Below are 14912 nucleotides of genomic sequence, written 5' to 3' on the forward strand. Positions count from 1 at the left end.
ACTTTCAGAGAAAACAATATAGTATATAGTGAAAAAAATGTTAAAAATCAGGGGATCTGGATGAAAGATATAAGGGCAAGTTTCGTACCATTCATGTAACCTGCCTGTTGCCTGTAAGTTTGACATTATTACAAATTAAAACAAAAATGAAAACCCTGGTTTTTCTGGGGAAATTGGTCAACATACACATACATATTTATTTACATGCAATATAGCATTTTTAAATTAAGAAACAAAATCATCAGTTTGATAATATTTAGTTTTAGAAATCTTCCCAGATACATCTGGGTATCTGGGGGAAAGGCAGTTATTTTCAGATGAATTAGAGGTGTTTTTCTCTTGCCCTCCATCCAAGGAAACTATTCCCCACCCTACCCCCTACACACACACCATAAAAACTCAAACCACTACCATCTCCTTTACCGGTCACAGCTAATTAGAGGGATCAAGATGGAGAATACTGGCTCTCTGACACCTTGCCAATTCTTGTGAGGCCCAAATGCACTTTCTTCAAATAAGTTCTGTGAGATTTCCCTACAGCCTTATAACAAATCGTTTACTTCAGCTAGCTGGAGCTGATTTCTGTTCCTTACATCCAAACAAATCCTAAAACAGTAAGCTTTTGAGAAGTAGAAATAAATGGAACAAGGGAAACAGTAGCTACTCAAATTAATCTTTTGTCTGTGCTTCAAAAATAGTGTTTAGGTGGAAGTTTAAAGCCAAGATGTAATAAGGCCCTGTCAAATTCAACCAATTATGCAACTTCATTTAAGGAGAAATGCAAACAATTCCAAAAGAAACAATCTTACTTTCAAACTCACTTTCTCAAGAAGAGTTACTATGTATCAGACTAACCTCAGACTTGCCCCCAACTCCATCAATTTATGGCTACTGAAGTAAAGTCCTAACCATTCAAATCTCTCACATCAAGAGAGTCTTTTGTCACATGATTAAAGATGAAATGAGCTTTCAAATTCTAGAAAGTTGTCTCTCTTTAAGTGACATACAAAATATGAGGAATACAAAAAATCTCTCTGTAAAATCAAAAATAGAAACTATCACCTCATTAATCTGTGGGGGGAAAAAAAAAATTAGAAGGGTGTATCTTTCTCATATAAGTCTCCTGACAGACCAAACAGTAAGAAAAATGGAAAACATATTATTAACCTTATTTAACCCTAAAGTTTAAATTATTTAAATTAATTTATCATAGTAAATTCTATTTAAGCCTTTAAATAAAAATTACATTTTAAATATCTTTTGAGAATAAAAGTCAACATAAATCTTTAAGTTTTTTTTTTTTTTTTTTTTAATTTCTGGTCTCAGATAAAATGTTAGATAACTATGTAAACTTGAAATTATAAATACCACAATCCAAAACTAACTCAATCTCACTGTTTTATTATATATTTAGCTTCTGCCACAGGCTCAGACCTTAAATGCTGCACCCATGTTGGTTATAACACAGGTATGATTACTCAATATTATCTTTCTCAATAATAAGCCTCAGAACCAAAAATGTTTGTTTGTTTGGATTAGCTCTAAATTGAGCAATCTAAGAGTTGCTAGAAAATTATAATCTTCTCCAGTTGTATAAATAAATAAAGAAAGCTGTACTTATTTTGCTTCTCATGTTAAACCCAGATTTCACATTTGAGATAGTTTTAAAACGCAAAAACAAACATTTTAATTTAAAATTATGGATGTGTAATTATTTATCCACTAAATTATAAATCAATTATTTATTCATTAAAAGGCATAATGCCTGTTTTGATGACATCTTAATGCAACACATCAAAAACAAATTCTGTGATTGACCTGTTGCATGGAAAATATTCAATACCCCCAAAAGCTTAAACAATTCTGGTAAATAACCCAATGACATCTGATAAGGGTGTACATTTTACCTAACAATAAAATACGGCTTTCCAGTTTAAATAAAATTTGACTTATAAGCCGTCCACAAGAATTCATTTCAAATCAAAAGAAATACAAGAGAAATACAAGACTGACTACCTTCTTTATAGTTTTGAACCACAAATACTGCTCTTCATATTAAATTGTTAGGTAACAAAAATATTTTAAAGAAAAAATGAGGCTCCTCCCAACATTATTACAAAAGAGGCAGTTCAAAAAAAAAAGGGGGGGGGGGATCCACTCCAATTTTAAACCCAGCCTACAAACTGAATAAAATTTACACAGCAATATCTCAAATAGTATCTGTCTTGTTACTCTGCCAATCAACACAAAAAACTTTATCACAAAATAAAAATAATGTTATACTCAATATTAAAAAGTCTCGCAGAATACAAATATTTAACATTTATTCTAATACATGCAAGGAATGTCCCTGATCACTCTGAATATGTGAGATGTAAACATATTCACTTAAACAAAAGCTTTAAACTGAACAAACAAATGAGCACCTACTATCTGCTAAGAATGACTCCCTTGGATACAGACACTATTATATATTATTAAAATATTTTTTAAAAATAAACATTTCTTAAGATTCCATACTACTATTCTTTAAGGCAGTTTTTTGATAGCTCTTCAAAGTTCTGTGATTTTATACAATACTTTAAACACACAGTGATAGTACACATTTTATGTCCCAGCAATAATTTCCAGAAAAGAGCTATTAGAATAATACACTTTAAAAAATAAAACCATACACTTCTTTAGGAGTTTGATGCATTAAAAAGGGTATACTATTCTTAGAAATCAACTTAATAAATTACAATTCCATTAAGACCACCATGGTATGTATTGAGAAGAGTTTTTCCTAACTTATTAATTGGCTTTTTGCCTCACTTTTTCATTTTTGGAGTCAAGAATTCCTAGGGTTAACTGTGGTATATAGGGTAAAAATTCTCTGGCTGGAAGCTGTGAGGGAAATAGACTAGGCAAAATTGTAAAAGAGTTATCAGAGAGACCTAAAGAGTTGAAGAGAAATGAGAAGCCCTGTAAAGGTTCTAAACTTAAATTGATATCAAAGGGATCCTATAACTTATCCTGACAACAAAAAAGAAACATGATCAAAACATAGTCTCTAAAAATAAAACTTGCTCTCCAATTATGTTATGATTTTCTACAGATCCATTTAAACAGATAAACAACTAATCCCTCAAACTTGGCCACCTTAAGAACAAAGACCATTTGACTAGCTTTGCCCCAAGGGCCAAATGTTTCAAAACTCTCTGTGAACAAAAATCATGCCTCACCTTTTAATAAATTTGCCTTAACAATCCAAAATACACATAGTCAACTGGAGTACACAAGAATCAAAAGCAAACATCTACAACCATGTTTTTTATAAAGGGTAATATACAAACAAATAAAAAGCCAGACTCATTTTATAGAGACCAAAAACATATCAAAAGAAAACAAAAAGAAACAAACCCCAAAGCAATGAAATAGGCCAGTATGAAGAAAGCTCATACAAGTGAAGGCATCTTTTCTCATAATCTCCAACTCTGTATTGTTTCTTTGAAGCCAAATAAATCCAAATGCCTTATATGTCTAGACTTGATCAAGGTCAAGATCAACAAAAACACAGGTACAGACAGCATTCCCTCCTATGACTACATAAACCAAGTTTTCCTAGGAGTATACTTATTTCCTACATTAGGTAATAAGTTTAAAGTACCAACCCTCTGATCTTAACCCACAGATCTTAATCACCTAAGTCTATAAACGCGCAATCTTTACACAGCAGTTGAGGATCTGAATGAAATGCTCACTCAGAACATAATACAAATGAATAATGACCCCAAATCCCTACACAAACTCTCCCACTACCCACCAACATTTCATCTTAAAACATTTCAAAGATTTTAAGCAAGGCAGTGTGTTCGGTCTTCCATGATGAAACTCCCTAAGCTAGTAATTTCTACTATTTTGTAAATTAGAAATTATCAGTCTACTTCACACAAGCTTCATAAATCTCTTATCCCACTCTAAATATTTTAGAGCAGAATTTACAATGGAATAAGAGAATCATTAGATAGTGGACACTCTCCAACCTCTTTAAGTAGTACTGGACTGAAAGGCACTCATCTTCCAGTTGCTCCACAATCAGAATGGTCATTAAATACCATTAATGACCCACTCATATCTCACTGCTTACTTCAGGCCAAAAAAGATCACCCTCCCACTAGACAGATGAATTCTAATCATTCACACTTGTAAAGTTAAGTGACATCATTTCATTTTCTGCCCAGATTCAAGGCCTTATTATGATATGACTTTTATTTAAAGTCCCACTAAAACAGACTAAATTTCACATCCCATAGCCAGTAAATAAATGGACATGTTTGGCAAGGAACAATATCAAGAGCTAGAGCTTTACTTTTTTACTTACATAATTGTGACAATATGTTATAAGACAATTACAGGGCAGCAAAGCACAGAGCTCTACTTTATCAAATACACAATCAACTTACAAAATTCCTAAGCAACGCTTAAATATATGGGGAAAATGGATGCAAAATTTAATAGTGAGAAGAACAAGCACCTCCACACCCAGTGAAGTAACAGGTTTAGGCTTGTTTGTACAGCTCCCTAAAAATTAATTTGAAAGAGTACAAAAACCAAAATTCACAAAATTGGTCAAAGGTTGAATGAGAAACGTTCTACTGTAGATTAAAACATCGATTCTTACAAAATAGGCTGTACTTGCACACTTACTAAATATTTTAATTTACTTTAGCTTATTGAACGAAAAACGCTTGGATTAAACCAAACAAAAACTATTATTTGCCCCCTAATAATTTTTTTATATGTAAGAGCACCTGACCTCACTGCTGAAATTTCTAATAAAAACACCTGAGTGCTTTTTAGTTTTTGAAACGTGGTGTCATTTTACTTGCCTCTCAGGAAAAACCCGTAAAACTAATCAACTAAAACACAGCATTTGCAATTTGCAGTAAAATCGACACATCTTTGTAAACGGTTTGGGGAGGTGAAAAAAGGCCCAGCCTCTTCATGTAAACATAATAAGCCTGTAATATGCTGCAGACAAACGCACTGCAAGGGGTGTGGAGGACCCGAGCTGATTAGATTACCACAACATCAGCCTGGGGCCGCCATTTTTAGAATCTGTAAAGGACAAAAGAGGGAAATTTCACTTTTTACTGGCCATCTAGGACATTAAAGGAAAAACTGACTGTTTTCCAATTAGGTATTGATGTCTCCAGCCTAGAGCTGAATGCACTTCACTTAATTCTCTCCAAGGTCTCCAGAACTCCTAACACCTTATGTTATTCACGTCTCTAAAAGGTGAGGAGAAACGGGCAAAACGGGGCTCTCTCTGAAGCTAACTCTAGCGATTCCCCCTTGACTTTAAACTGTATCGTTCGTAAAACACAGTCCAGCAAGAATGCATCTCTAAGGAGCTAAGGCCGATGGAAGAGAGCCCTCCGGATTGTTTGCTCTCTCCTCCTCCCCTGTTTAGCACAGTGAACCGTTTGTTTCTCTTCTGTGTCTGCTGCCACAGTGTTTGTGCCAATCCCTTGGTCAAATTCAGCTTTCCTGAAATGTGCCATATTGTGGCTTCTAAGCCTCCGCTACAGTAAAGGGCGACGATAATGCAAGCGGGGAGGGGGCGGGGGGCAGACTGAGACGGCTGGGTGCTGGGGTGACCACCTCAGGGGCGGGTTTACCCTCTCCCGGAGAGGATGAGGAGCTGACTTGTTCTCCCACAAAGGGATATACCCAAGGCGTTCTTGCCACCCCCTTCGTATTTACGAGAAAATTAAACCAGAGACTGCCAGGCGACAAATGGAAGCAGCAGAAGAAAATGGGGCCTATACGGGTTCCCAGCACCTGAACAAGATGCGGTAGAGGAAAGGGAGAGAGCTGGCAGCTCCTGGGACCACTTCGACACAAACCCTACTAACAACAGTCACAAACCTACCTCCTTACCCAAGCGGCTCTAACCCGCTGCCGGCGACGAGTGCGCCCCCTCCCTAACTCCCACTCTCAAGGGGGTTTAACTGCCAGTTTCCCCTTCCCCAACCCTAAAACCCGCCATAATACTCCCTTCCTAGGAACAAGGAGGAAAAAGGATATATTCAAATCAAACAAGCAACGTCTAGCCCCCGCCAAGACACCTGAGTCGACGTCGACTCCCCCACACCGTAAGGATAAAGATGAGAAAGCCCCCTCCCCCTGGAAACACACGTCCCTCCACCCAGCAAACCCCAGGAACTCCCAAGGAGACGTCAGGCACTGACCTGTGATGTTCACACACCAGACACCCGAACCCCGTTATTTGCTCGACCCCCAAGGAGTCTCTCCACACCTCCGCGGTCAGACGATCCCCCGACAGCAGCCACTGCAGACACAGGACCCGGCTCCACACACCCCCTCCCCAAACAGCAGCGCTCAGCCTCTTCGCCAGCAAACGAGGAGTAGGGGAGGGGGCACAGAGACAATCAACAGGAACGCAGAGGCTACGGCGAGGCTGCTCACAGTGTCTATACCCCCTCTATTTGCCGCTCCCGAACTCAGGTACCGTCTCCGACTCAGCCCCCTGCGCCCGCTCAGTGTCACTGCCTCTCGCTCTGGGAAAATGGCGGCTGACGGCGGCGGCCGCGGCGGCGGCGGCGGCGGCGGCGGCGGCGGCAAGTGCACGGGGCCCGCCCGCCCCGCTCCGCAGGGGCAGAGGGGGAGGGGACGAAGCTGCCCGCCGCCATTTTGCTTATGGGCTGCCGCCCGCCGTTGCCTCTCCACGGAGGCTCGAAGACAGCCAACTGGAGGCAGAGCGGTCAACAGAATCTCCGTCTATTTCACAACAGATGCATTCAACAATTCACCGAAGGTTTGGGAAAGTTTCGGTATTTGATGGGATTGGTTCTTTATCCCCTTTCCCTGAGTAGCCCTTAAGTCTGGATATCGGTGAGCTTGGGCGCGACACTACTGGGTGGAAGGATAACGATTGTAGGCCTTGGAAAGAGCCCCCCTCTCTCCCCGCAAGCACTTTCTCCCACTCCCAAAACCACCTCTGTCCTATTCTTTCCTCCTCCCCTCCCCCCCCCCCCCAAGTCTGGCCTCCGGAGCGGGGTGAACTCGGTTAGGGTGTCACTCGACGCCCACTAGGGGCTGAGGCGGCTTCAGTGCGCAGGCTCCGAGCACCGGATAAAAGCGGAGCTGTTGAGTCCAGCGCCGTCTCGATGGAGGAGCCAGAAACGGAAGAGGTCGGGGGGAGAAGCAGCTGGAAAAATACAGCCACCGTCAGCGCCGCCTCCCTGCCACCGTGTATCGGGGTAAAAAGCTGTCGTTGCCGTCGGTGCAGTTGCCGTCGCTACCTCCTACTTCTTTGGCCCGGGGGAACGATTTCCCCGCCGCGGGATAATGTGCGGGGAGGGCATCGGGAATTCCTTTAGATGGCAGTTGACTAAACGGGGGAGGGTCAGACAGACGGTTATCTAAGAACAAAAGGGTAGGCCAAAAAATAAAGGGTTTCCCCAGTAAAATGACACGGTGATTGCGGTTCTTGTTTTCGGGGTCTTTCCCCGAAATGGCGGTTTCCGTCTTCTTGCTCCACAGCGACCCGGAGCGCTCGGTAAGCTGGGTGGGGAGAGGCAGAGGTGGTCCACGCAGCCAATCAGTGTCTGATGTGTTGGGTCGAGCGCGTCCTGATTGGCTAGCAGTGACCTCATGCTGCAGCAGCGGGTGGGGCCAGAGCCGTCGGGGGAGGCTGTTGCAAAGGCCGAGAGGGAGAAGTGACGATGGTGTTCGTTGCTGCCGCGGCCGACTCCGAACACAAGCGGTGGCGAGGGGAATCTAAAGGCTCTTCCTTGACCATTTCTCCTGTCCCTGCGCGAGGTGAGGGCCCCGGCTCGGCCTCTGCGAAACTTTGGGGCGCTGGCGCGGACGAGGAAACAAATTCTCCCGTGACTTTAGGAACTGCGTCAGGGCAAGATGGCGCTGGGTCTCCTTGGGGCGCGGGGGGAGAGGCACGTCCACCGTCGCCGCAGCGCATGTGACCGGGCTGCATTCCTGTGGGGTTTGGCTCAGACCCAGGCGGGGGCGGGGGAGGGGAAAGGGCTGGGGCGGAGTAGTCTGTGGTGCGGTCGGCGTCGGCGGCCTGAAGAGGAAGAGTTGACTGAGGGCGCTTCCCCTCCCCCATACTGCTTAGCAGCTGCGGCTCGCTGGGGAAAGCCCCCCGAGGGACGCTCCTGATGGGGATGTGACGGCTGTTGTGAAGGGAAAGGCTTGTCGCCCTATTTTCTTATCTGCCTTTCTCCTTACGAAGTATACTTACGTAAGGTGGCAGATCCCTAATGTGGGAGCTGGAATCAGCCACGAGTCGGGAAAGGCCACTGGACTGAGTAAAGAGTCTAGCTTCTGGGCCACAGCGCCAAGGAATATCGATTAATTTCCGAGAGAACTTAAGTTTTTCAGATTCGAATAGCAAAATAATCCTTAAGTTTGGAATCAAGTGTAAAAAGTGTGATGATAAATACCCAGGAGCACTTGTAATTTCCTGAAAGTTAAAAAGAAATCAAGGAGTATACCATCTGAAGTTTGAGGGCCCTTTTCAAACTTGTTGCTTCTATCTGTATTTACTTTCTTCCCGTTTTCTCCCTGTCTGTATACCCCACAAGAATGTGAAATTCTATAAATTTTTTTTAATTTAGACGTGATTAGTAATACAGAATAAAAACTGCTAGTACTGTAATACACATGAAGTTGTAAGGGTGTTTTCAGTATTCTTGGTCTTCTGTTGTTTTTCTGTCGTCCTCTTAACTGGTTTTTTAAAATAAAAATGAAACTGTAATCATTTTTGGTATATATTCATTAAGATTCCTGCACCATTATGAAATATTAAAACTTGCCTCTTTAAATCACTTGTATAAGTATGAATTTTAATTTTAGTATTTGAAGCTTTGCTAGGTGAAGATTTCCAGCAGCTCAAAAGTTCTTATGGTCAATATTGGCAGATTAAGTAGGGAAGTCAGTTTTATTTTTTTATTATTCCCACTTGCCAAAGTAGTATAGCAGCCATTAACTGAACTAGAGAAGAAAAAGGGCTTCTCACATTGGGTGGTGGTGAGTGAGAGCTGGGAGTTATTCAACAAAGACTTGTCCATCTAAAACCTGACTTGCTTTTTTACTGAATATCTATATTTGGTACTATGAGAATGTTTGTTGGTCCTAAAAAGATAACTTTAACCTGGAACCAAGGTTGAGCTATTTCCTTAGTCTTAGTTACAGACTTGGTAGTTTGAAAACAAGACAGAATTTTTAATACTTTAAGTAGTACAAAGATTTTAAAATTAAACTTTTTTGTCCACTGTCAATATAAATTGGGCCTTTTTCCTATAAGAATTCTTGAGTAATTTCAGGGAACTGTATGACATATAAGAAAATGTTTCATTCCCCTTAAAGGAATTTTCTGGCTTAGAGGGACTGAATACAAAGTAGATTTAAATGTAATTTTCAAAAATGTTATAACTTCACTGTGCCTTAATAAGGAAAACAGACCATATTGCAAGCTAATGGAACCAAATCCTTGTGCTTTTAATCAATTTGTGTCCTTATTGTTCCTGATTGCCAAATCCATGAACATATTTAGCTCTAATTTTTCTTCATGTTCCTGTGATTCTTGAAATAGTACTTGCAGTTACTTGTCTTTGTCTGCCTTCTTGCATTTTATGTTCTCCCTGGACAATTTCATTTGTGCCCATTCTCTAATTAAACATCCAGGTTTTCATCTCAGAGCTGCAGATGCAGTGTTCAGGTTTACCAGGGGCCACAGGCTTCCTGAAGGTTGCAAAGAGTTCCACACAACTTAATGACTGAGCAACAGGCTTCCTGAACTCATTAAAAAAAAAAAAAAACTATACTTGGTACTTGATCTCAAACTGTAAAGTACTAGCTTTCAGACTAAATCAACAAGCCAAAAAAACCCCCCAAAACCCTCTTTTGACCCTCACAGAGTTTCTAGTAGAGGTAAAGGGCTGATTATGCTCAGCAGCAAGGTTTCCTCCCCTTTCATGTGTGAGATGGGGAGGGAAGGCTGCTAATGGGACAGAGAGAGTGCTGCCCCTGCAAAGATGGGAAAACAGCAAATGGCCTTAGATTTTTGACATTCATATTTCTCACTTATTAATGGACATTTTAACCTACAAACTTCAACGATATCTGAACACCAGAAATTATTTGTGTTTTATAGTTCCTTGATGTATTTGGGGCTTATGTAGTACTGCTTGCTCTGATACAGAGGACCCAATAAGTTCTGCCCTTGTGTTTTTGTCACTTGTCATTTTATGCGTTACTGGGTCAGCCATTAGCAGTTACGTATGTTTTATGTGTTATAACATTGGCATTCCAATAAGGGCTTATTAAAATGATACGTAAAATGAAGCCCTGCAGGAAATCAAATTTGAGCTTTTAGCATAAACACTGATAACCCTTCTGTCTTAAAGCTTTTGGGGGGATTTTTGAATAGTCATTGTCTATTAACTTTATTTTTTGACATTTGCTGAAACTAAATTCATAGTAAAGAAATCATCTTAATTACATGTGACTTTCAAAGGATTTTGTTTTTATATAAAACTCTTCTGCTCCACCTCTCCCTGATTTTAATGGCCTTTAAATGCAGAATGGAAAGATTCATATCTGAGAAGTGTTTGAGTTGAAACCGTTAAATATACCTTAAAATAATATTAACATACACAGCTTGCTTAGTTTAACTTCCTGGGGTGGGTGGGCACAGATTAAGTACTACCTCATTCTCCCTAGGCAAGGTGTTTATTTGTGTTAACATTGAAATTCATATTTGCAAGTGTTGGTCAAAAAAACTTGCCAGGGTTGTGGATATCTTAGGTCAAATTGATGTTTTTCTCTTAAGGAGAGTTAATAAGTTTGTTCCTTTAAGTATCTAAAAGAAAGTTACCTGCTCTCTGCTGTTGAAAAAGATCAGGTCCACAGTCTTCTTCCCTGTTGACTTGTTTATGTTTAGTTCAAGTCTGAAACATCTGTAAATATGGCATTTCACGTGGAAACTAGAAAAATTGTGTTGTTCTATCTACATGAAGCAAATAGGAAATAGCAAAAACTTATAGACCCCACCTTCTCTGAGTGATCTAGGAAAAGTATTTTATGCCATTTTTTTCTTCAGTGCTTGTTTGCCATAAATTCTGCTTGCTTCAGTGTTGATCTTGCACTTACATTTCTTACAAAAGAAAACTGGGTTTGGAGTTTTTTTGTTTCTTCTTTATTATATGTATACAGCTTAACAAAAGGGCATGGTCAACCTTGTGTTTCTGAGGTACAGAATATACCTTCAGTAAACAATCTTTTATATGGTGCTGGTCCTATTAAAAGTAATTTGGTTATGGACTCAGGGTAAATGGTATTTCATACAACTGAAAGTTAAACCAAGTTAAATTATGTGACAGTTTGTTCCTAGGGATTATATCACTTTAATATATTTTATTCTCAAAAGTATTTATTTTTAAAGGTGATGGTAGTTTAGTCACTAAGTTTTGTTTGACTCTTGTGACTCCATGGGCTCTTAACTTGCCAGGCTCCTCTGTCCATGGGATTTCCCAGCAAGAATACTGGAGTGGGTTGCCATTTCCTTCTCCAGGGGATCTTTACCCAGTGATCAAACCCAGGTCAGGTCTCTTGCATTGAAGATGGATGCTTTACCAGATGAGCCACCAGGGAAGTACCCTCTCAAAGTATGTTAATATTTGTATCTTAGATTTAAAATCATATTATGGTTTTCTCTCTGCAGTTGCTTTATTCTTGGGATAGATTGGAACTCTAGCTCTAATTTCAAATAATTTGCATTCCTACCATATTTAGGGCTTCCGTGGTAGCTCAGACAGATGGGAAATCCAGGTTCAGTCCCTGGGTTGGGAAGATACCTTGCAGAAGAGAATAGCCACCCACTCCAAGATTCTTACTAGGAGAGTTCCAAGGATAGAGGAGCCGGGTGGGCTACAGTCCATGGAGTCACAAAGAGTTGGACACGACGACTAAAACTTTTCACACCATATTTAAGATAAATGGAAACACGGAACATAATTCCTAACTCTTATATTTTTCAGTTAGGTTGACAAGATAATCTCCTTCCAAAAATTATATATGACTGAAGAGATCAGATCAGATCAGTCGCTCAGTTGTGTCCGACTCTTTGTGACCCCATGAATCGCAGCACGCCAGGCCTCCCTGTCCATCAGCAACTCCTGGAGTTCACTCAGACTCACGTCCATCGAGTCAGTGATGCCATCCAGCCATCTCATCCTCTGTCCTCCCCTTCTCCTCCTGCCCCCAATCCCTTTCAGCATCAGAGTCTTTTCCAATGAGCCAACTCTTTGCATGAGGTGGCCATTGTGCCATAGCATGTTTTTATGGTAATGATAGCAAGTCAGTTGGATATATAAATGGATGGAAAATATTCTGGTTGATTCTGTACCATCATGTTAAAAACTTTTGGGGTTCTCCCACCCACCCATCCATTTGACACCTATTTTGCCAGTGTTGTTAGTCCTCAAATCTGCTTTATGCCACCTGGTCCTCTTCACTGTACCTGTTATTGTACAAGCTAGGGTTTCCCTGGTGGCTCAGTTAGTGAAGAATCCGCTTGCAATGTGGGAGACCTGGTTCGATCACAGGGTTGGGAAGATCCCCTGGAGGAGGGCATGGCAACCCACTCCAGTATTCTTGCCTGGAGAATCCCCATGGACAGAGGAGCCTGGCGGGCTGCAGTCCATGGGGGTCGCAAGTCCCCATGGGGTCCAAGAGTTGGACACGACTGAGCGACTAAGGATAGCACAGGACTAGTCTGTATTCTATTAATTTATAATCTGGTTTGGGATTGGGCTTCCCCAGTGACTGAGATGGTAAAGAATCTGCCTGCAATGTGGGAGACCTGGGTTCAGTCCCTGGGTTGGGCAGATCCCCCAGAGAAGGGCATGACAACCCACTCCAATATTCTTGCCTGGAGAATTCCATGGATAGAGGAGCCTAGTGGGCTACAGTCTATGGGGTGCCAAAGAGTTGGACACAACTGAGCAACTAACACTTTGGGATTAAGCCTTGTAGGTATGTACTGTAAGCATTCACCCAGGAGCCCCAGTTAACAGGTACAGTGCTTTGTAGAGGAAATTGAATTTTTGAACTAGGGAGGGACAATGTGGATTTCAATAGTGGATGGGGTGGGAGCAGTGAAACAGTGTATTTGCAGTCAGTATGGCTTTATGTGCAAAGGCAAAGAGCAGGAGTAGAGAACATATGTTCTAAGTATAAGAAACCTGTTTGACTAGTCTTACATGAAGTACACTGAGAGATGAGACTGGAAAAGAGGGTGAACTGGAACCAGATGATTTTTTTTTTAATCTAGAGTCCTTTTGTCAGTGAAGCTCAAGCCATTTGTTCCTCTCTTCTTTCTCTTTTATTTTGAGGAAATAGTTTCAAAGAGGGAAATCACTGACTTGTCTCACAGAAGTCCTCAGGGACTTCACAGGGACCCAGATATTGCTTACTAACTCCAAATTGAAAACTGGACATTTAGTAAAGAGTCTGATGTAACATTTTAGATATCAGAGTCATAATTTGTAAATGTCCACAAGTAGCTAAACATCAGACCAAGCTAAGAATGAATACCATTTATAAGGGATCTTGATATCTGTGGGGCAAGGATATGAAGGGACAGCTGTGCTTCATCTGTCACGTGCCTTTGTGCTGTGTCTTGCAGAAATTAGTTTTTAGTGATAGAAGCGACTTGGTTTTGATTGTCTTTTTACAAGTGAGGAAATATCCATCAAGATAACTTGGATTTAAGTACTTTGTTTTTCTAGGTATGACTGAATTTGATCATGTTTTCTTTTTTTCCTTAATTTTTATATGAATCCTAATCAGTGAGTACTTACGTTAAAGAAGTCATTCATGTTTGTTTTCAGTATCTTTGTCTTGCTCTCCTATGTGATCATTAGCATAGAGTAGACACTTAATTTTTGGTTCCCATTCTTAATGTCCTCCCCCTTTTTTCCTTTTCTGTATTCTCCAGACTTCCCTCTTGATTACTCACTTGATTAATTGCAGTTTCTGTAATTAATGTAACAATGTATACTGTTGAAATATGTGTATCAAAGTGATCTAAATTTATCCTTACCTCTGTAGGCAAGAATTAGTATAACAAGTCAAACTTTGGTATTATTGAAATCCTCAGCCTCTGTAAAGATGACCAGTTAAATTGATGGGGAGATTAAGACTCTCTTAAAATTTCCTCACATATTAAGCTACAGAGTAAACTGAGCTTTAATTGAAGTTAGGTAGTAGATTACTTCCTAATTCGTAGCTTTAGGCCCAAATAGCCTTCTCTGAAATTAAAAACAAAACAGAAAACATTGAAAGAAGCAGAGGTTTATGTCATGAAAATCAAAATTTCATGATGATGAGACTATAATAGCTATGGCATAGTTGTTTCTGTGTATCCGTACCTTTTTTTAATCAGCCAAATGGGAATTATCAAATTATGTTCAAGGATGAGGTCTAAATTCTGACAGGAATTTAATTGGAGGCTTAGATCAAAGTGAAAAAAATTAAGGTAAATTCTTTGAACAAATGGTTAAGTTTTCTGAACCAGGTACTTAGTAAAATCAACTATTTGTGGAAGCAAAGCAGCTGCTTGCTTTTCTATGCATAATCTTTTTTTCTCCCACCAGCCCTTGCCATCATGTGTTCCAAAAATACTACTAATAAACAAAACTTAGGTTATGTCTTCCATTTTTCAAACAGTAAAACAAATCATATGTTCCCACTGGAATAAATGTTTCATTTATAAATGCAGTTTTTTCCTTGCTATGCATTTTTGTGAAATAACATAATTTGTGTGAAGTTAAAATATAATCATTCTGAAATGAATCAGCAATGTAAAATGAAGAAATCAG

General features: G+C 40.3%; 3 protein-coding genes across 16 annotated transcripts in view; 1 reads left to right on the top strand and 2 right to left on the bottom strand.

Annotated features, from left to right (window-relative positions):
- The window catches only part of KMT2E (lysine methyltransferase 2E (inactive)), a 91208-nt gene extending 84640 nt beyond the window's left edge, over window positions 1–6568 (bottom strand). For both annotated transcript variants that reach the window (XM_086396956.1, XM_086396957.1), the window contains exon 1: window positions 6237–6568. The gene's annotated coding sequence lies outside the window, so the exon portion shown is untranslated. The remainder of the gene's footprint in view (window positions 1–6236) is intronic.
- Window positions 1–14912, bottom strand: part of LHFPL3 (LHFPL tetraspan subfamily member 3) — a 696681-nt gene that overhangs the window by 16178 nt on the left and 665591 nt on the right. The gene's annotated exons all lie outside the window — the stretch shown is intronic.
- LOC147374386 (uncharacterized) overlaps window positions 6242–14912 on the top strand; it is a 36008-nt gene continuing 27337 nt past the window's right edge. For 4 of the 12 annotated variants that reach the window (XR_015162710.1, XR_015162713.1, XR_015162707.1 and 1 more), the window contains exon 1: window positions 7170–7268. Coding sequence is in view for 2 of the 12 variants with exons in the window: in XM_086397032.1 (XP_086253158.1) it covers window positions 6242–6823; window positions 7048–7101 (636 nt within the window). In the remaining 10 variants the exon portion in view is untranslated. Of the gene's footprint in view, window positions 6824–7047; window positions 7482–7704; window positions 7831–14912 lie in introns of those variants that run through there. The other 8 variants (XR_015162711.1, XR_015162712.1, XR_015162706.1 and 5 more) reach the window with 3 other exon arrangements.

Source organism: Bos grunniens, chromosome 4, assembly GCF_055505025.1.
Source record: "Bos grunniens cultivar Pamir isolate PY7600 chromosome 4, Bosgru_T2T1.0, whole genome shotgun sequence".
Taxonomy (NCBI): domain Eukaryota; kingdom Metazoa; phylum Chordata; class Mammalia; order Artiodactyla; family Bovidae; genus Bos; species Bos grunniens.